Genomic DNA, 21,185 nt, shown 5'->3' on the forward strand with positions numbered 1-21,185 from the left:
ATTTGCTTAACAACTGTGCAATTCACTTAACAGCTGCAAAGATTCACTTAACAACTGTGGCAAGGGCGGTAAAATGGAGTGCAACTCACTTAACAACTGCCTCACTTAGCAATGGAAATTTTGGGCTTGATTGTGGTTGTTAAGCAGAGGACCACCTGAGTACTGCCTTCCTTACAGGTAGGGTTGCCAAGTGAAAAGAAATGGGTAATAAAATGCAGAAATGCTCACTGATTTCACAGAACGCCTATGCTCCCATAAACAGATTTCTCTAACTCCAACTTTATTCTGTATAAATATCAAGTGGCAAAAAAGATAGGAAGGATTATGAATAGCTGATTCTCAGGATTTGTGTTCATCTACAGTTTATTATTCTAAAAGTCCTTTAGTTATTGCAGATTCCTCTGAAGCTTAGTTCAACAGCTTGTAAATTCTATTTATTCTGATCACTTGTTATGAGACATGGCCAAATAGTAACATCCTGTAAGGAGGTTGCAATAGCCAAGATAAATAGGGAGAAACAGGTTCTTAATCTATGTCACTATTTGGTTTTACCTATCCCACTTCCTTTAACTTGTCACACCATGCTGAATAGGTTTTACAATGAATCAAGTCATTTATTTAATTTTACAATTTAATTTAATTTAATTTAATTGGATTTATATACCGCCCTTTCCCAAAGGACTCAGGACAGTTTACAGGGTAATTTAAAACAAGAAATACAAAAGTTAAAAACAATTAAAATAATTACAACAGTCCCTGGAAAAAAGTAAAAAAAACACCAATTAAAATTAAAATTAAAATTCTCAGCCTGGGCCAGAGAGCTCGAAGAGCCAGGTCTTCAGGTCCTGGCGGAATGAACAGAGGTCGGGAGCAGTCCTAAGCTCCACGGGCAGCTGGTTCCAGAGGGAAGGCACACCCACTGAGAAGGCCCTTCCCCTGGGTGTTACCCGCCGGCAATCTTTTACCGCCGGCACCCTGAGAAGACCCTCCCTGTGGGAGCGCACAGGACGAAGGGAACTTGATGCTGGCAGCAGGTGTTCCCTCAGATATCCCGGACCCAAGTCATTTAGGGCTTTATAGGTCATCAACAGCACCTTGAATCTCACCCGGAGGGCAACCGGAAGCCAATGCAGCTCGCGGAGTAGAGGTGTTACATGGGAGTATCGGGAAACCCCATCACAACTCGCGCGACCGCATTCTGCACCAGCTGAAGCCTCCGAGTGGTCCTCAAGGGCAGCCCCATGTAGAGAGCGTTGCAGTAGTCTAAACGGGAGGTTACGAGCACATGAGTGACTGTGCGTAGGGCATCTCAGTCCAGGTAGGGTCGCAACTGGCGCACCAGGCGAACCTGGGCAAAAGCCCCCCTGGACACGGCTCCTATATGGTCTTCAAAATTGAGCCGGGAGTCAAGGAGGACGCCCAAGTTGCGAGCCCTATCAATGTTGGTGTGTCATCCTTCAAAACTTGGTTAGCATGAATATTAAGGGCATGAGAATTACCTTTGTTTTTAATAGCAAAATAAATATTAAAAATAATGTACGGTTGCATAATATGATGAAATTGCCACTCCACTGAAGGATCATGTCTTTGTACCACTTCAATTGGCATAGCAGCTCTGACCCAATTCAGGGAAATGTGTCCAAGCTGGACTAATATGACACTTACAGGAGGCTGTCTTTGATTAAGAATCTTCAGCAGCCACTTTTTTAGCCAGCCAAATCCTATTACAACATCACTTGTGTTAAAAATGAATCAGTTGTGTTTCTGAACCCAATTCAAATAACTGTTTTTGACTTTTAAAGTTAAATCTTAAAGACTTTTAAAGGTGTAAATGTTTAACCCTTAAACTCTAGAACAGACATGTCAAGCTCGCGATGTCGCATGACGTCGTGCAACATATTGGGACGGTTTTGTCATTGCTGGCAATAGGGTGGGCGTGGCTTCCGCACGACGCATCCGGCCCGCGGGTCGGCAGTTTGACACCCCTGCTCTAGGCCATGCCAAAATTACTGAGATTTTTTAAATGAATTAATTTACTTGGCTTTTAGATGAAAACATTTATTATATATACTGCCTTTGCTCATATTCTATTCCTTTGTTGTTTAAAGTTAACTGTTTGTATTGAGGTGGAACTGTATACTTTATAATTGAAAGGCATTTTGGAAAGATGGCAACCTTGAAAACTGGTCATGTGTATTTATTAAAGACACCAATCAATAAATAATGCAATCTCATTAAGCGTAGCTTTTAAAATCAATTCCATTGTGAATCCTGTTATCTGTGCTGGTGTACCTACTCAAGCAGATTTGTAAGTGGCTCCTGAAGGCTTGTGAAAAACACAAGCTCTTAAAACTTTAGATTCTATTCCAGATACCCATAGACATGTTTAAGTAATATTGATGACAGGTCTATTTTAATTTATTTTTTGAGCTGACTTTGTTTTCGTAAAGAAATGCTTTACTTTTTTCAAGTACAGACCTGCAAATGGTGACTTTTGAAGGAAGGGCTCTTGTTACTTTTAATTAACAAAGAAAGCAGCCATGCTCAAATATATTCCAACAGACGGGAAAGCTGAACAATCCTCTTGCAACCTTGATCTGCCTGCTTTCATAACAAAACCTTTTGGTGGTGTGGGCATTTCTACCATGGCTGGGTTTTAACAGTTCCACAGGATTTGCAAAAGGACTGCTCGTCAAAGTATTTGATATTCCAAGCAGAAACCTAGAGTAGCAATACCAACTGATTAGGAAGTGGAGCAAAGCTTCTTTGGGGAGACACGTGTTCATTGATGGATGATGGGCAATCAAAGGTCTGTCTCTGCAGAGAAATCCTGAAAGGGCAGACATTGATCTAATGCTTCTAAAAGCTACATGTAGCAAAAATGTTTCTACTGTCTGACATGTGAAATTGAAATGGACAGGGTTTTTCCCCCTCAATGTAAATGCTTATAAACATTGACAAGCAGAGTTAAGAGGAATATGTCTCTAAGCGTCCAGACAAAGGAGGATTTTTTTTAATGCTGAGGTTATCTACTGGTCATCAAAATTTCACCACTGTAGCAAATAGTTCATTGAGTTCATCCTTAGACAGTGCTTCAATTTCTCATTAGATTGTGTCATGCGGGCTCATGCAGTCACAAATGTAATTCTCTGGCTGAAAAGGGGTGTAGACTTACAATTTATTACCTAGTGCTTTACAAATAGTCTTGGTTACTGCTGTCAATAAGCTTTAATGGCCAAAGGTTTTCCCACATGCTCTAATGGGAATCAGAACCATTCCGAGCAGGAAGCATGGCTTCTGTCCCTTTGAAATTGTGTTAAGCTGGTCAATGTAGGACGCAAATCGCCTAATCAACTAAATGTTAAGGGAGACCTCACTAGTCTAAGTACTCATTAAGTGACTTCAATCTACTTCAACAGAAGTGAAATTGACATTCCAGCCTTCCAATTCATCTCTGAAGCCTACTAAGTCCTCATCTGTGAATACCAGAGAAAGGATTACCTGACACCTCACTTAATGGGAATCTACCAAGTATTGCTGACAACCAACAACACTGTGAAGGACATGCATCATACTGCCCAGACACACTTATCACACTGCTGGAGAACTTCTCACCCAGAGGATTTGCTGCCTGGCCCCACTTGACCCAGCAAGAACCTGGCTGATTTGTCCTTGGACTATCTGAACTATGGCTGTGGCACTCTGTTCCAGCATGATATTGTTCTGCATTGCAAAACTTTTCAACATGTTAAATTACTTACCCAAACTTATCTGTATGTGGGGGATGGGAAGGTATTTGGGTTAAGAGCTTAATAGAAGAATTCATTTATCAACTAGAATGTAGCTGCAACATTTCCCTTTCCTCCCCATCCTTTGATCTAAAATCCTTTTAGACTGCAGTAGTTTTCAGAGATATAATCTCCAGCATCAGCAGCATATGGATTACTGAAATGAATGCATAAAAGTCCCCAGCTGCTTCTTTCTTTGTAGAAGTAAAACATGCTAAATCTTAACTTCTGGGGTGGAAGGACATCCGACATCATCCTAGCCCAGGAATTCATCTCTGAGCACTTAACTTGGATAGTTTTGCCTATTGAGCACAAAGAGCTACTTCCATTCTTTACAACATTTCCATACTAGAAACTTGAAATTCTGGATTCCACCAATTCAAATGCCCGAGGCTGGGCATTTGGGAAATCTAACAGCTTTTTCACAAGATCATAATTTTATTTTTTTGCTAATTGTGAACTCACTTCTAAGGCCACCATTGATTCCACAGAAAGCCTTTGGGGCAAAGTCTCTTCTTTATCTAGTTTTAGTAAGCCCTGGATTTGTTCATGGCTGCCCAGAGGTGACTGAGCTCCTCTTCAAGAAACATGCTGCTTTTAGGTGAACAGGAATCTCCGTCCCGTTCACATCAGAGACACCGTTTCTTTAAGGTGCTTCCAGGTTGAAAGGATTAGCTGGTGACATCACTGTTGCCCAGTGGACACCTGGCAGGGCTCCTTCTATGTCCCTGTGAGGAACTGGAGCAAATAATGGGAGTTCACCTGCTACACAGCAGCACTTGCATTCAGGTCTTGAACATGGGCTTGCTAACCTCCAACCCAGTGTCCTAACCACATGAGCCACTGCATGCACTGTGAACAGGACTGGGAATGTGGAACACAATGCTCAAAAGTTAAAGGGCATTAATAATTTTTTCCATGAGGCAGCAACATAATCACAAATACTTTGCGGGGACATTTATGGCTAAAAACACTTTCCCCCTAATATTGGGGTGCAGGGAAAAACAATACTGGGTTAGAGACTTGTGTTTATATTCATATTTATCGTATGTGCATGAGGCTGGTTATTTATTTGGTGTACTTTATACCGCTATCATGGATTATAAGATATTTTACCTCATACTTCCCTTCATTCTCCATCTTAATCTTTTCAATATCCAGTAACAGTGACCAGACTTGACCTCGTACTTGGAGGGGGATCCCTTTATAAACTCTGCGAAACATCTATAAATACAAAAAAAAGTGTGATCATGGTCCAATTATCAAGAGCTAACCAAAAACTATTTTCTTCTGAATTTCCTTTGGCAGATGCAAGCCAGCATGATTAACATATTATGCATAGAAAAGAAAAACTCTGTCTTAACATTTAAAGCACAGATTAATAGACATTTTCACTTAAAATATTCTGAGTAGGTTATCAGATGACTCAAAGTTTGGGTAGAAATCCTGTCCAAAAGATGGGAGTTTCAGGCAATATGTATGCTTATTTACATTTAATGAATGACATTTGTGTATAATTTGTCACAAAAGTACATCTTGATGAGTCATTGGCAAAAATGTTTTAGTAAGCATGTTTTAGTTGGTGTTGATACAATATGAAAGCACCTGCTGATGCATCACTGACTCCCCCAATCCCAAGACTGAACATAAATATTTATCTCATTCACTTTCAAAGAGAAATTTGTCATTTAAACCAATGGCTAAGATCCTAACTTCACTTCTTAGAATTAGCATATAAAATTCAAGGTTGTTTCATCATTCATCTGTCCTAGGCAGCCGTTTGTTCTTGGGATAATTAAAGAATTTTCTCTTTATGAACTGAAATATAAACCAAGTTGATCCACATCTCCCTATTTGAAGATTTATAAGGTTTTAAATCTGATAATTTTTAAAATTTATTTTGTGAGGGAGCAAATGCAAACATGCATAGCCTGGAAATGGACTGATTCACCTGTGCACAGTTATACAAAAAGGACACTTATAGGTTGCCATGCATTAACTATTGAACAGCTGGATGCATATTTTCTATGGGCAAGGGTCAATTGTTTTAACTACCGAGTCATTAATAAAATATTTTTGGTTGTTTTCTTACATTTAAAGTAGGATAACTTTATTGTCACTTTTTTCTGTGAACACACTGGCACACATTAAAAAAAGTGAAATTCTGATGCTCGCTCTCAAAAGTGTGTGTGTATACATACACACACACACATATCAGATCATATATTATATATATCATATATTACCACTGTTTGTTTTCACTGTTCTATTTTTTTTCTTTTTCAAAATATACTGGTCAGTATTTTATATTTTTCTTGTTTTACAGTTACAGTAATACAATAAGATCATTTTATTTTCTGATTCAGGCATTAAAATGTCTAAAGCTCATCTGCAGACTTTGTCTGCACCTTGTCTGCAATGTCTCTGGCACTTGAAGAAAATGCTGTAAAACAGAGGAGAGTCCAATTCCCATTAGCAAAATTACAAAATAATATATAAAATATTATTCTAAACTGGAAAAGCTGGATTAGCTTTTGAGTTATTCACTAACATTTCAGTGCTATAGGGAGGAGGGACAATGAAAATAATGTAGAATTGAAAGTTAAAATTCCTTATCTTGTTTGTCCATCTACAAACAATGAGGAATCAAATTTTCTACAGATGTGGTTATCTGACTTTGATATATTGAATGCTGAAGGCAGAAGAATGAGGTTGGCCTGAGCAAGGAATAGAACAGGCAAAATATAGCCAAAGAGCAGTGAATAAGCTCATAAACTCATTGATCAAATTGTCAGCTTTCCAAGGAGTTTAATAAACTGGAACAAGTTCAGAAAAAATTAATTCAATCACTTCTTTCTGCACACTAGGATGTTTTCTTGGATGGACATTTACAACAAATATTTTAAATATAATTACATCATAAAATTAATTGAAATGGTAGAATACACACACATACACACAGAGAGAGTGTGGGGGGAGGGAGAGAGAGTACTATATAATGCATACATCTCTCTTTTTATGTGTGCTCTCTTAATTAGATGTCCACTGCATGCCTGGGAATATAAGAAATTGTGATCACAAAAAGAAAAAGAAGAAAAAACTTAAGCATCCCAGGCTAGATTTTGTACTATACTGCTACTCAAATACAGTAACTGAAGCATAAATGAACTTTTCCTAATGTTCCCCCTAGCCAAAAAAAGCTGGCACTTCTCTATTATAGAAAAAGTAACCTCTCTGATATTTAGTTTCACTCAATAGTAGAACAATTGTTTCTCTTGTAATGATTGTCTTTCCCACCTCTCCACCTGTACCATTAGATTTGAATGTTCAGATGATTCAGGCAAAACAGAACAAAATATCTACAACTTGGAGATAATTCTCAATGTGTAATATGTGAAATTGCATTTATTCTTTCCCCATCATTACAATAGGGTTGGCTTATTTTTATTTTAATCTAATTCATTTCTGTGTCCTACATTTCTTGAAAGAAAGATCTTAAATACAGTTCAGATTTTAACTAAAATGTCCTGTTCTGATTCTTCAATATGGATTTCTATTAGCTGAGATTTCTGTTGTGCACCTGCTTATTTCATTCATAAGATTTTGGTACAAGTAACTCTAGTTTTAATTTTGTTTTCCCATGTATTTCTTCAAGATCTGTCCACAGAGAGTAAATGAAAGTGCTGCACCATCCTTTTCATTAGTAGTGCTAGATGTTGTTCAACAAGAACGCTCAATATTCCTTGAAATAAAGGGACAAGCAAAAAAATGTAATATTATTAAAATGTGTCACTGTTTTACCTTTTCACTGTTTCTGTATTTTCCCCACTTTCTTAACATCTTCAGCCATTTGTCCACTCTTTCTATCTCCTGAACTTTTTGCTATAAAAGAGTTTTAAAAATGAAGGAGAATTTAGGAAGGAAAGAAAGATGAAAATATAATATCCAGGTCAATAGACTATGGAGTGATATGGTTTTTACAAGATAAATAAACAGTAGTTTTATACTGGACATTAAGGAATTATTCCGTTTCATTTATTCTCTGCTCTAAAAAAAGTAACAATTTACTTTATATTATTCATTGACTATACACACTTTTGTTGACAGGGTGATGTCTCTGCTTTTTAGTGTGCTGTCTAGATTTGCCATTGCTTTCCACCCCAGGAGCAAGCGTCTGTTGTGATTCAGGGTCAGCCTGTGGGTTCGGCAGTTGGGTCGGACGACTCAGAGGAGGAGGGGGGTGTTGAAGAGCTTGCTGAGGGGGTTGAAGATCTTGCTGATGAGAGCCCTCAGCCAGGCCCCTCCCACCTGGTCACGACGGAGACCCAGCTGTGTGAGCCCGACAGCGTGGATGAAGATGACCCACAGCTGGCTCTGTTTAAGGACACCCGACGCAGGAGGCAGTCAATCAGGAGTAAACAGAGGAAGGCAATGGGGCACCTCGGAAGGAGGCAGAGAGAAGCCACGCCCTGAACTGTATAAAAGGGGAATGCGTGGGAGGGCTGGTTTGCTGAAGGCAACCGCTTGATTAGTTCCTGTTTCATAGCTCCTGTTTCATGGTTGGTGTCTTGTTTGCTCTGTTTTATGTTAATAAATTTGGCAGGCTTAATTCCAGCCTCTTGCCGTTTGTAAAGGGGTTGTCCCTGCCTTTTCTGCAGGGCCAGTAGCAGGCTGGTACAGAACAGCGTCTTTTAATTTCTTGGCTGTAGTCCCCATCTGCAGTGATCTTGGAGCCCAGGAAAATAAAATCTGTCACTACCTCCATTTCTTCCCCATCTATTTGCCAGGAATTGAGAGGGCCGGATGCCATGATCTTGGTTTTCTTAATGTTAAGTTTCAAGCCAACTTTTGCACTCTCCTTCTTCACCCGCAACAAGAGGCTCTTTAGTTCTTCACTTTCTGCCATTAGAGTGGTATCATCTGCATATCTTAGGTTGTTGATATTTCTCCTGGCAATCTTAATTCCAGCTTTAGATTCATCTAGCCCTGCCTTTCTCATGATGTGCTCTGCATATAAATTAAATAGGCAGGACGACAGTATACAGCCTTGTCGGACTCTTTTCCCAATTTTGAACCAATCAGTGGTTCTGTGTCCAGTTCTCACTGTTGCTTCTTGACCCGCATATAGGTTTCTCAAGAGACAAATAAGGTGGTCTGGTACTCCCATCTCTTTAAGAACTTGCCACAGTTTGTTATGATCCACACAATCAAAGGCTTTAGCATAGTCAATGAAGCAGAAGTAGATGTTTTTCTGGAACTCCCTACTTTCTCCATGATCCAGCGTATGTTGGCAATTTGATCTCTAGTTCCTCTGCCTCTTTGAAATCCTGCCTGTACTTCTGGTAGTTCTCGATCCACATACTGCTGGAATCTAGATTGTAGGATTTTAAGCATAACTTTACTAGCATGAGAAATGAGTGCAATGGTGCGATAGTATGAACATTCTTTGGCACTGCCTTTCTTTGGAATTGGAATGTAAACTGATCTTTTCCAATCCTGTGGCCACTGTTGAGTTTTCCAAATTTGCTGGCAAATTGAGTGTAGCACTTTTACTGCGTCGTTTAAGATTTTGAATAGCTCAGCTGGAATACTGTCGCCTCCACTAGCTTTGTTGTTGCTCAGTTTTATTAAGGCCCACTTCGCTTCACATTCTAGGATGTCTGGCTCGAGGTCAGTGACCACCTCATTGTGATTATCAGGGACGTTAAGCTCATTCTTGTATAGTTCCTCTGTGTAATTTTGCCACCTCTTCTTAATCTCTTCTGCCTCTGTTAGGTCCCTGCCATTTTGGTCCTTTATCATGCCCATTTTTGCATTAAACGTTCCCTTCATCTCTCCAATTTTCTTGAAAAGATCTCCCTATTATATTGTTTTCTTCTATTTCTTTGCACTGTTCATTTAAGAAGGCATTCTTATATCTTCTAACTATTCTCTGGAATTCTGCATTCAATTGGGCATATCTTTCTTTTTCTCCCTTGCCTTTCGCTTCCCTCCTTTCCTCAGCTATTTGCAAAACTTCCTAACACAGCCATTTTGCTTTCTTGCATTTCTTTTTCTTTGGTATGGTTTTAGTTGCTACCTCTTTTACAATGTTGTGAACCTCTGTCCATAGTTCTTCAGGCACTCTGTCTATCAGATCTAATTCCTTAAATCTATTTGTCACCTCTACTGTATATTCAACAGGGATATGATTTAATTCATACCTGAGTGGCCTAGTGCTTTTCCCTATTTTCTTCAGTTTAAGCCTAAACTTTGCAACGAGAAGCTCATGGTCTGAGCCATAGTCAGCTCCTGGTCTTGTTTTTACTGACTGTATAGAGCTTCTCCATCTTTGGCTGCAGAGCACATAGTCAATCTGATTTCTGTGTTGACCGTCTGGTGATGTCCATGTGTAGAGCTGTCTCTTGGGTTGTTGGAAAAGAGTGTTTGCTCTGACCATCATATTCTCTTGACAAAATTCTATCATCCTGTGCCCTGCTTCATTTTGTACTCCAAGGCCAAACTTGCCTGTTATTCTGCTTATCTTTTGGCTTCCTATTTTAGCATTCCAATCCCCCATGATGAAAAGGACATCATTTTTTGGTGTTAGTTCTGTAAGATCCTGTAGGGCTTCATAGAACCAGTCAATTTCATCCTCCTCAGCACTGGTGGTTGGGGCATAGACCTGGACTACTGTGATAATGAATGGTTTGCCTTGGATTCAAACTGAGATCATTCTGTCATTTTGGGGATTGTATCCCAGTATTGCTTTTCCTACTCTTTTATTGACTATGAAGGCTACTCCATTTCTTTTTTTTTTTTTCATTTATTATTTAAAAACATTGGACACAGTACCAGCGAGCTGACAAACCTTTTTGTCTACAATGTTTAAATATATATATATACCTGTATATATGTACATCAAAAATACACTTAAATACACTTAGATTACAAATCGGTGAAATACCACAATATTTAAAACAGTGAGCTAGTCTGTAAAACCTAATAGAGACCTTTCTTTTTATCCATCCAAAGATACAATTTGTTCCAAATTCTATAATAGTCTGATTGATCTTTATTCTTTAATTCCAAAGTTAATTTGTCCATTTCAGCGCAATCCCAAATTTTCCTAATAACCTCTTTTTGTCCTGGGATCTCATTCTTTTTCCATTTTTGCGCAAATGATATTCTAGCTGCTGTGATAATATGGATCGTTAAGTATAGCACATCTTTAGGATATTTCTCTTTCCTGATTCCCAACAAGAAAAGTTCTGGACTAAACTCCAGATCTTGTTTCAAAATTTCTTTCAGCCAAATCCAAATCATTCTCCAAAATTTTTGTGTTTTACTGCAAGACCACCACGTGTGGAAGTATGTGCCTATCTCTTCAGAACACTTCCAACATTTGGGAGATGCTGTTGTGTACATTTTTGCTAAGCGGGCTGGGGGAAGATGCCATCGGTAAAACATTTTAAATAAATTTTCTTTATACGATGAGGCCAGTGTTATCCTTTTATTCCTATCCCAAATTGTTTGCCAAGTATCTAGGTCGATGTTATGTCCTAAATTGTTAGCCCAGGTCAACATGGGGTCTTTCACTTGCTCTTCAAACAGCTTATATCCCAAAAGTAATTTATAAAAATTCCTTATTTGTTTAGAGTCCGGTCCCAATAATATTTTGTCCAATGCTGTTTCAGAGGTATATATCCCCCATTCATTTTTATCCTTCCTAAATCTCGATTGGATTTGTAAGTAGGCCCACCAATCGAGTTTTATACCTTGTAATTCTAGTTCATTCCTAAGTTTCAATTCCCCCTCCTCATTCAGAATATCCTTGTATGAGATTATGTTACCCAAATCAAACAGATTTGGGTAAACTATCGCTTCAAGGGTGGATAGCCAGACCGGTATTTTGGTGTAATTGTGAGATCTAATTTTTTTCCAAGTATTGAGTAGCGCTTGCCTGATCCGGTGTCTTTGAAAATGCGAGAAAAGACCTTGTTTCTCCGTCCATAGGAAAGCATGCCAGCCATATTGCAAATCATGACCCTCTAAAGTTAATAGTCTTCTATTTCTCAAGATTACCCATTCTCTAATCCAGCTCAGGGCCGCGGCGTGGTAATATAATTCCCAGTCTGGCAATCCAAAACCCCCATTTTCCTTCGTGTCTTGTAAATATTTCAATTTAATTCTTGGTTTTTTCCCCTGCCAAATAAAATTTAGTGATAATTTATCCAAATTTCAAAAAAATTTAGAGTCGAGTTGAATTGGGATATTCTGAAACAGAAACAGGATTTTAGGCAGAATATTCATCTTAATGACAGCAATTCTTCCCAATAATGAGAGTTTTAGGTTTCCCCATCTTTCCAGGTCACCTTTTATTTGGTTCACTACATTATCATAATTATCCTTTTTGAGTGAAGTGCATCTAGCCGTAATGTTAATCCCTAGATATTTTATTTTCTTGACTATTTCTATATCCGTGATTTCGGCCAGATTACCTTTTTGTTTATTGGTCATATTTTTAACAATCATCTTGGTCTTATTTCTATTTATTCGCAGTCCGGCAACCTCACCATATTTAGATAATTCTTCCAATAGCTTTGGTCCCGTCTGACATGGATCCTCCATAATAAAAACTAGATCGTCCGCGAAAGCTTGCAATTTAAAGGTTTCCTTTTTAATGGTTAATCCTTTTATCTTTGGGTCATTTCTTATAGTTCTCGTTAATACTTCAAGAGTCAATATAAACAGCAACGGTGATAAGGGGCAGCCTTGCCGTGTTCCCTTTTGAATTTGAAACTTGCTAGATGCTTCCCCATTAATAATTATTTTTGCTTCCTGATTGTCATAAATTGCCCTAATTATATTTATAAATTTTTCTCCCATATTCATAAAGCTAAGCTGTTGGCACAAAAAAGACCATTTAACATTGTCAAATGCCTTTTGGGCGTCTAAGAAAAGTAATGCCATCTGTTGTTCGCTATGTAATTCATAGTACTCCAATGTATCTAATATTATTCTAATGTTGTGCTTAGTGTGTCTCTTAGCGAGAAAACCATTTTGATCTGCGTGTATGAAATCATTCAGAAATCGTTTCAATCGTTCCGCTATAATTGATGTAAATATCTTGTAGTCCGAGTTAAGAAGTGATATGGGTCTGTAATTTTGGATTAATGTATGGTCTGTGTTATCTTTCGGAATAAGGGTTATGTTTGCCTCTAGCCAAGATTTAGGCGTCCTTGCGCCTTCTAATACTGCGTTAAATACCTCCACTAGGGGTTGAGCTAGGATATTTTGTAATTCTTTATAAATCTCTGATGGAAGACCGTCGGGTCCCGATGCTTTATTATTCTTTTGTGCATTAATAGCTTTTATCACCTCAGATAGTCGAATTTCCTCGTTTAACATATTTCTGGTATCTTCTGTGACCTTAGGTAGTTTGGCTCTTTGAAAATATTCCTCCATTTTCTCCACACTTGCCTGGCTATCTTCTTTATATAAACGTTCATAAAATTCCTGGGCTATAATTTTTTTTTTTTCCTCCTGGTGGAATATTCTCCCTTCCTCATCTCGTAGTTCGTGAATCCAGTTTTTCCCCTTTTGTTTTCCCAATTTGTATGCGAGCCACCGGCCCGGTTTATTTGCATTTTCAAAAAAATTTTGTTTCGTGTTTCTCAATTGTTGTGCCAATTTCTCTTTGTCTAGAATGTTAAGTTTGTGTTTAATCAGATCCATAGATTGCTTGATATTCTCTTTTTGCGGATCTTGTTGGAGTGTAACTTCTAAGCTCTTATATTCCTCTTCTAATCTTTCCCGTTGTTGTCTTTTCCCCTTATTTTTATATACCATATATGCCCTCGCTACCCCTCTCATCACAGCCTTAGCTGTATCCCAATTGTTTTGTACTGAGGTGTCTATAGCTTTATTTTCCTTAAAGAAAAAACTTAGTTCTCTCTCCATCTTAGATTTGAATTCGTCTTCTTTTAAAATTGCTCTTTGAAGCGTCCATCTGGATATTTTTTTGGAACCTTTCCAGATAAGTTTAATAGGATTGTGATCTGCCCAAGTACCTGTCGCTATATGTACCTCATCTATTTCTGAACTAATTTCTTTCGTCATCCACACCATGTCTATTCTAGACCATGAGTTATGTCGGTTGGAGTAATATGTATATTGTCTAGCCTTACGATTTCTTTCCCTCCAGACATCTTGGATATTTAGTTCCTCAGCCAAGTTAAGAAAAGATCTCGGTAGAGTTCTTCTCTTCTTTTTCCTAAGCGTCTTTCCCATATAATCCAAATTTATATCTAGGATAGCATTAAAATCTCCTATTAAACAAATCTCCTCATAATCAATGCTACATATCTTATTGTGAAGTGTTTTGAAAAATTGTTCTTGGTTATGGTTTGGGGCATATATCTCTACCATCATGACCTTCCTGTGATTTATTATAACCTCGACTATCAGTATTCTACCCTCTTTATCGTTATAAATTAGTTTTGCAGTCAATTTTGGGTTTACATATAGTGCCACTCCTCTCTTTTTCTTGTGTCGGTCTAAGGAAACGAATAGGTTCCCTATTCTTGGTTGTACTAACAAATATTTTTGTTGTTCCTTTATATGGACTTCTTGTATTGCCACGATATCCAATTGTTGGTGAATAAGCCTATTAAAAAATTTCCGCCTTTTCACTGGCGAATTCAATCCATTAATATTCACAGACATAATACTACACTCACCTCCCTTCATCTTACTTATTTCTGGTTTTTGTGGATCTCGTGATTCGGGGCTCTCTCTCTTCCTTGTCTCTAGTTCCATGTTTCTCTGTTAACTCACCGGATTTGTTCCTTCTATCCTCTGTAGCTAAGATCTTCCCATCCATTGCCACACGTATTGTATCTCTTTCTCTTACCTCCCTTCCATCTTGATCTTCTAAATCTACTTCCTCTTGGCTATGGAAGTGGCGTTTGTAAAAATCTTCTGCCTTCTCTATCGTGTCCAGTCTATGCCTTCTATCCTGCCACGTAACAAGAATACCCTCTGGAATTAGCCATCTAAAGTTTACATTTTCTCTTATTAGTTTGGATGTTAAGAATTGATAGCCGCGTCTCAGATCCCTCATCCTTTTAGGTATCTGTTTAAGGATGGTGATTGGTTGGCCCCGAAATTCTAATGGTTCCTCTCTAGATCTATGCAGAAGCTCATCCCGAATTGATTTTTTAACTAACCTTACATGTACTTCTTTTGGGAGGTTGTACCTTCTCGCATAATTAGTTTGGACCCTGTATGTTTCATCAATTTCCGCCAGCATTTCCTCCTTCCCTACACCGAGTGCCTTTGCCATCAGTTCTGCCATCATGACCAACAGATCTTCCCCTCTTTTTTCTTGAACGTTCTGGAAGCGTAGATAATGAGCAGCCTTTTCTGCTTCCAGAAAAATGACTGTTGTTTCTAATTCCTTATTAGCCTGAAGGAGTGTTTCATTTAAATCATCTACTCTCTTTTCCTCTTTTTCCATTCTAGCTTCCATATCTTGAAGTCTTTGTTCATTTTTGACTAATTGCTGTTGAATCCCTTCAAATTTATCATCTATCGCTTGGATTTTCCCCTTTAATTCACCAGTGTCGTTTCTTATTTGGCCTATTTCTCTCTTCATCTCCTCGTGGTTTTTGGCCATTGCCTCGTGTAGGTTTTGCAAAAGGGCATGTAAATCTTTAAAGGAATTCGAGTTAGATCTTTCCCTTTGCAGCATATCCTCTATAGATTTCTGATTGGAGGGACTTGAGGACATCCCCTGTCCCTGTGCTGCTGCCTTTTTGCCAGCGCTAGGCTTAGTTGCTCCCGAGATACTTGTCATGTTTCCCCAATTTTAACAGCGTTTTATCAATGTATAATACCCTGAGTCTTATATAAACCTTTTAACTCTATGACAAAAGATATATAAAACAGTTACCACCAAATACTTATTACCAACTAAGCAATTTATATAATAAAATTCTATAGTATGAATATAATCAAAGTCACGTTCTTCTTCTTTTCCCCCCCCCCCGTTTCCGGCGCAGAAATTGGCACCTTTTCCGTCTTCCTCTGCTGTCAAAGACCAGTAGGTGTCCCACTAAACAAACCTCCAGTTACTAAATTGCTATATCAAATGGCCGCCCGTGACAAGTAGAGTAGAATTTCAAAAGTTTCAAAAGTTCACAAATTCAAAATTTACCAGGATAGACCAGACTAGACCAAGCTGATCGCTTTCCACGCCCGACAATCCAGAGTTCAGTCTCTAAGGCTCCAAAGCTCAGACTTTGACTTGTTGTAGCTTTTCTCCAGCTAGAATACAGTCATATAGTCTTCGGCTTTCTTTCCCTTGCTGTTTTTGCCAAACGCCTCCCTCAAGACTTCTATCGCCGCTTATTCCCTCTCCGTGAGGCTCCCACTTCGAACCAGTACCTCTTTCACAAGCGCTTCCTATTTAATATTCGGATACACTCTCCGTCAGCTCCGCTCTACCGTTGTCCCGCTGCTTACGTGCTAGCTCTGTCCCTCTGTCAGATCTTCATGTCGGCCATTACTGGCCTCCTTCTCCCCGGTTCGCTCGCATCAGACTTTCTCCGGATCTTCAACACGAACTGCCGCTCATGAAGGTTCTCCGGGCTGCCTGCAACTTCGGATGTCCCTACAGGACCTCCTGAAGCTCCGAAAAGCCCCCGCGAACACTGGGTGAGAGGTTGTGCGAGGAGAGAGCTCCGTTCACACAGCCGCCCGCTCTGACAGTTGGCTCCGCCAAGGCTACTCCATTTCTTCTGAGGGATTCTTGCCTGCAATAGTACACCTGATAGTCATCTGAATTAAATTCACCCATTCCTGTCCATTTTAGTTTTCTGATTCCTAAGATGTCGATGTTCTTGTCATCTCTTGCTTGATCACATTTAGCTTGCCTTGATTCATGGATCTTACATTCCAGGTTCCTATGGAGAAAAAATCTTTACAGCATCGGACTTTCCTTTCACCATCAGATACGTCCACAGCTGAGCGTCCTTTCGGCTTTGGCCCAGTCGCTTCATTCTTTCTGGTGCTATTAGTACTAGCCCTCTGCTCTTCCCCACTAGCATATTGGACGCCTTTTGATCTGAGGGGCTCATCTTCCAGCGTCATATCATTTTGCCTTTTGGTACTGTCCATAGGGTTTTCATGGCAAAGATACTGGAGTGGGTTGCCATTTCCTTCTCCAGTGGATCATGTTTTGTCAAAACTCTTTGCTATGACCTGTCCGTCTTGGGTGGCCCTGCATGGCATAGTTCATAGCTTCATTGAATTATGCAAGCCCCTTCGCCACGAAAAGGCAGTAATCCATGAAGGGGCATCATTTAGTTATACCTTCCGAAATCCTGTATTTATGATACAGATAAATGATATATTTTTTCAATTTATGTAAGAATCTTTAATCAGATTGTTTCATTAATAATTACACTCTTTCAATATTCTTATTAAAAACCAAGCAGCCATTTCCATCAATTATTTTACAGAATATAAAGCTTGCAGAATTTACCTTTTCCTCCAGAGCACTATGAATTGGTAGCTCATGCTCACTGAAATAGTAAAAGAAAAAGTCAGATTGAACTAATGTGTGATATAAGAATGCTTAAGGAAGTACAAGTAAGAGGTCTGTTATGCCCAAAAAAGATGGTCAAAGATTTGCTGATATGTTAGCTTGTATTTTTTGTTAAGTTGGGCCTTTAATTAAAATTCAGAACGAATACCTAAATCAGTAACACATGAAAGAAGCATTATATAAGATATAATAATAATAATAATATAAAACATTGGAGAGCTAGTCTGATGTAGTGGTTAAGCTGGCAGCCTAGAAAACTAGGAGTCGCTGAGTTCTAGTCAGAGAATAGACATGAAAGCCACCTGAGTTACTTTGGGCCAATCACTCTTTTTCTCAGCCCAACCCAACCCAGAGTGTTGCTGTTTGGGGGGGGGGGATATTAGATATAAAAAAGGAGGGTTAAAACAACAACTCTTTTAGGAGCTCCTGTCTTCAATGGATAAAAATACTGCAGTCTGTTCAGCCAGCAAACTTTTACTTCCTTCTCCAAAGCCCTCAAATTATGTGCTCTAGTGGCTCAATCAGGGTGGAGTGCAAGGGGAAAGAGATAGACATGCATACTGTTTTGCTGAGAGAAGCAGTTCTGCCAGCAAGAGACCTTAACTGGATTATACTCTATACTAGTATAATTTCTACAACAGGGATCACCCAATGGAAAGATTGGGATATTTCCAAATGCAAAAAATCCACATCTCTTCAAAAGGAGCGCCAGAGAAATCTGGAACATTTCTAAATACCCTTAAAGGATTTTCATGGTTTCAGGAACTCTCGATTATGCCAGCAGTGTTTAATACGTCTGCATGCTTAATTCTGAAAGATCCAGCTTTGTCAGAACCATTTTAGAATATGATGGCTGAAACTCTTATATACATTACAATTGACTTGCTCAGGTAGTAGTAAGTACATTCATGGCAATGATAAGTGAAGAACGATCTAATGCATGGAATAGCCACAACACAACACAATCATGTCAATGTACACAAAAGTTCAAAGATTGTTTCAGCAAAGTATTAAGGGATTCACAAAAAAAAACTTACTGCAAAAACCCAAATCTGTCTGTAACTTTGTAAAGAGCAAAGTCAGCATCTTCCCATGGATCAATCTGAGTTCCATCTTGCCTTCCCTGTAAAAAAAGGAAGGTGGCACAATGAAGTTCCCCGTAAAAGAGCCTAACAATATAAAGTTTTGTCGTACTGGTATTATTTTAAAAAGCTATATACGGTAATATGAATATTAGGAATATGAGTGTGTGTGTGTGTGTGTGTGTGTGTGTGTGTGTGCGTGCGCGTTTATGTATATTCAGATAGTCCTCAGCTTACTACTACAATTGAGCCCAAAATTTCTGCTGCTAAGTGAAATATTTGTTAAATGAGTTTTACCCCATTTTACAACCTTTCTTGCCACAGCTGTTAAGTGAGTGACTGCAGTTATTAAGATAGTGACACACTTGTTAAATGAATATGGCTTCCCTATTGACTTTGCTTGTCAGAAATGATCACATGACTCCAGGATACTGCAACCATCATAAATATGATTCAGTTGCCAAGCTTCTGAAGTTTGATCATATGACCTTGGGGATTCTGCAATAGTTGTAAGTGTTAAAAATGTTCATAGGTCATTTTTTTCAATGCTATTGTAAATTTGAATGGACACTAAGAGAACTGTTATAGGGAAAGGACTACACACACACAGACACACACAGACAGACACAGACACAGACACACACATATATAAATAATACCAGTTCTGATGGATTTTAACATGTAAAATTGTTGAGGTAGGTAGGTAGGAAAGTTAAACAGACAGACAGACAGTCTTGTAAATAATTAGATGATATATGGCATCACTTATTTCTGCAGTGGCATTACTGTATCATGGGCAAGTACATTACATAAAATGCTTTCTAATCACATGCCTGCAGATTTGCACATGCCATCCTTCACCAGTACCTTTCACTATAAAGCTGGGAGTGATCTTTTAAATTTAAATCTTTTAAAGTTACACTTTCATGCTTCCATACACAGACAGCCCCCAATCAAGTCATTTTTGCAAACTGGCTTTTTCAACAGACTTCCACATTGCATTCCTCAATGAACAGAAACGGCTGTCATAAAAGCAGTTTCAAGGAATGGTCCATATTGTCATTGCATTGTGAATTACATTCTTATGAATAGCTGGATGGGCAGCTAAATACAGAAGACCTGTTTGGGGCATATGGTCAAGCTTATTGAAATTCTTTGTTAGAATTAGCAAATTAATGGACAAAATGAATCCTATACCTTCTCATACTTAGCAATGATTTCTGCCCTTTCTTCTGCTATTAAAGCATCTATATCTTTCTTCATGTCAAAAGCTGCAAGAAAAACAAATATTGACCAAAATGTAGACAATATATATATAGCAAAGGACTGGGTTTCTTTGGGAGGTGGGGGTTTGTTTGTTTTTGGTAAAAATAATAAAAAAGCACTTACAACTTAAACCTGGGCTAATAAAATAAGACAAACATTTTACTGTTTACAATCATATAAAAACCATAGCCTAAATCAGTGTTTATGAATGTTCATCTTTGTAGAAATGTACAGTTAACATCAGACATAAATACCAGTTCAATTGAAGCCATTTTTATCTTATTTCAAATATTAAAAAGTATAAGAATATGCTAATTCTGCTACACAGTGTATTATTCCAGATCGGTTCTGGGACACAATTCTCATTGGATGTTAGAATTTTGTTAACCTAAGCCTCTACCTATGCTCAGTGGGACTTGCTTTCAAGTAAAAAGTGTAGCAGAAAGTTAAAAATAGCCTCAGTACAAAATACCTAACAGGTATCCGTTTCAAGGCTTTTCAGAAAAACCTGGAGCAAATCCTTCCTGTGGAGATCTACCGTAGGCTTAAAGAAGCTCTTCTAAGTGCCAGCTTTCTTAGGTTACATAAAATCTTTCTAATTTGGTAGGCTTCTAGCAAATTATTCCTATTTCCACTTTTATATTGCATGTTACTGATGCATTTTAAATGGAATTTAAATGATACAGAATTTGTTTCTAAACTGTTTCAAGAAACTCAAAAGGTCATGAGAATAAATACAAGCCATCTTGACTTCATGTGCAAACAATCATAGAGGAAGGGGGTTTCCACAGAAAATAGAAAATTTCCCACAATTTTGCTCTTTGTTGGGCTCTGAAGATAAGCAGAATACTCCTTCATCAGTACATGAATAGGAGACCTCCAGAGAATACCAAGGCAATAAGCTAAACTGGAAAACTGGAAAAATCATTCTGCAAGAAAGTATTAGCAAACAATTTCCATATTGCTGTCAAAAAAAAACCTCTAAGTGGACATAGTTATTCAAATTCGGTTTGAAGGCTTAACCTTACCACAGGCCAGGACGATCACAGTCTAGCTTGAGAATTATCCCCTGCTTGTCAGTCACATTTATTTTGTCCTGTCCAAACATACTTTTGCATCAAAATCCTACAGAAAGTAAAATAAATGAACTTTGCACACCAAAGGATGATAGCTCCTACCTGAGATGGCTGGTATGTCTTACACTGCACCTGTTGAGGCTATGGATGGCCTCTCCCTCTTGATGCTACCCAACAGGAAACATTCCAAATGCGCAACATGTGTCTTCAAAACTGCTCTTCGGTTTGCCGATGATGGTTCCAAGCAGTCTTTAGCTTGGTCATTCCCACTCTTTATTATGCATCGCAGAGTCTTGAAATCTTATCTTCATTTGATTTCTCTACAACAGGGTAAGACATTGGTCAGTTGAAAGAAATACTTCTGGGGAGTCCTCCAAAAATG

General features: G+C 38.5%; 2 protein-coding genes across 3 annotated transcripts in view; one reads left to right on the forward strand and one right to left on the reverse strand.

The window, feature by feature from the left end:
* HRAS (HRas proto-oncogene, GTPase) overlaps nt 1–21,185 on the forward strand; it is a 136,259-nt gene that overhangs the window by 96,139 nt on the left and 18,935 nt on the right. The window contains exon 6 of one of the 2 annotated variants that reach the window (XM_083373959.1): nt 3,420–3,542. The exons of the other annotated variant lie outside the window; for it this stretch is intronic. The gene's annotated coding sequence lies outside the window, so the exon portion shown is untranslated. Of the gene's footprint in view, nt 1–3,419; nt 3,543–21,185 lie in introns of those variants that run through there. 2 annotated transcript variants of the gene reach the window in all.
* Nucleotides 1–21,185, reverse strand: part of LOC310632473 (uncharacterized protein) — a 98,589-nt gene that overhangs the window by 17,683 nt on the left and 59,721 nt on the right. Inside the window, exons 2-7 of the mRNA XM_083349693.1 lie at nt 20,906–21,123; nt 19,659–19,732; nt 18,417–18,502; nt 17,317–17,356; nt 7,590–7,670; nt 4,905–5,012 (exon numbers count right to left, since the gene is read on the reverse strand). Coding sequence (XP_083205819.1) covers nt 4,905–5,012; nt 7,590–7,670; nt 17,317–17,356; nt 18,417–18,502; nt 19,659–19,724 — 381 coding nt within the window. The 5' untranslated portion in view covers nt 19,725–19,732; nt 20,906–21,123. The remainder of the gene's footprint in view (nt 1–4,904; nt 5,013–7,589; nt 7,671–17,316; nt 17,357–18,416; nt 18,503–19,658; nt 19,733–20,905; nt 21,124–21,185) is intronic.

The sequence above is a fragment of the Vipera ursinii genome (assembly GCF_947247035.1).
Source record: "Vipera ursinii genome assembly, chromosome: 1".
Lineage (NCBI taxonomy): Eukaryota > Metazoa > Chordata > Lepidosauria > Squamata > Viperidae > Vipera > Vipera ursinii.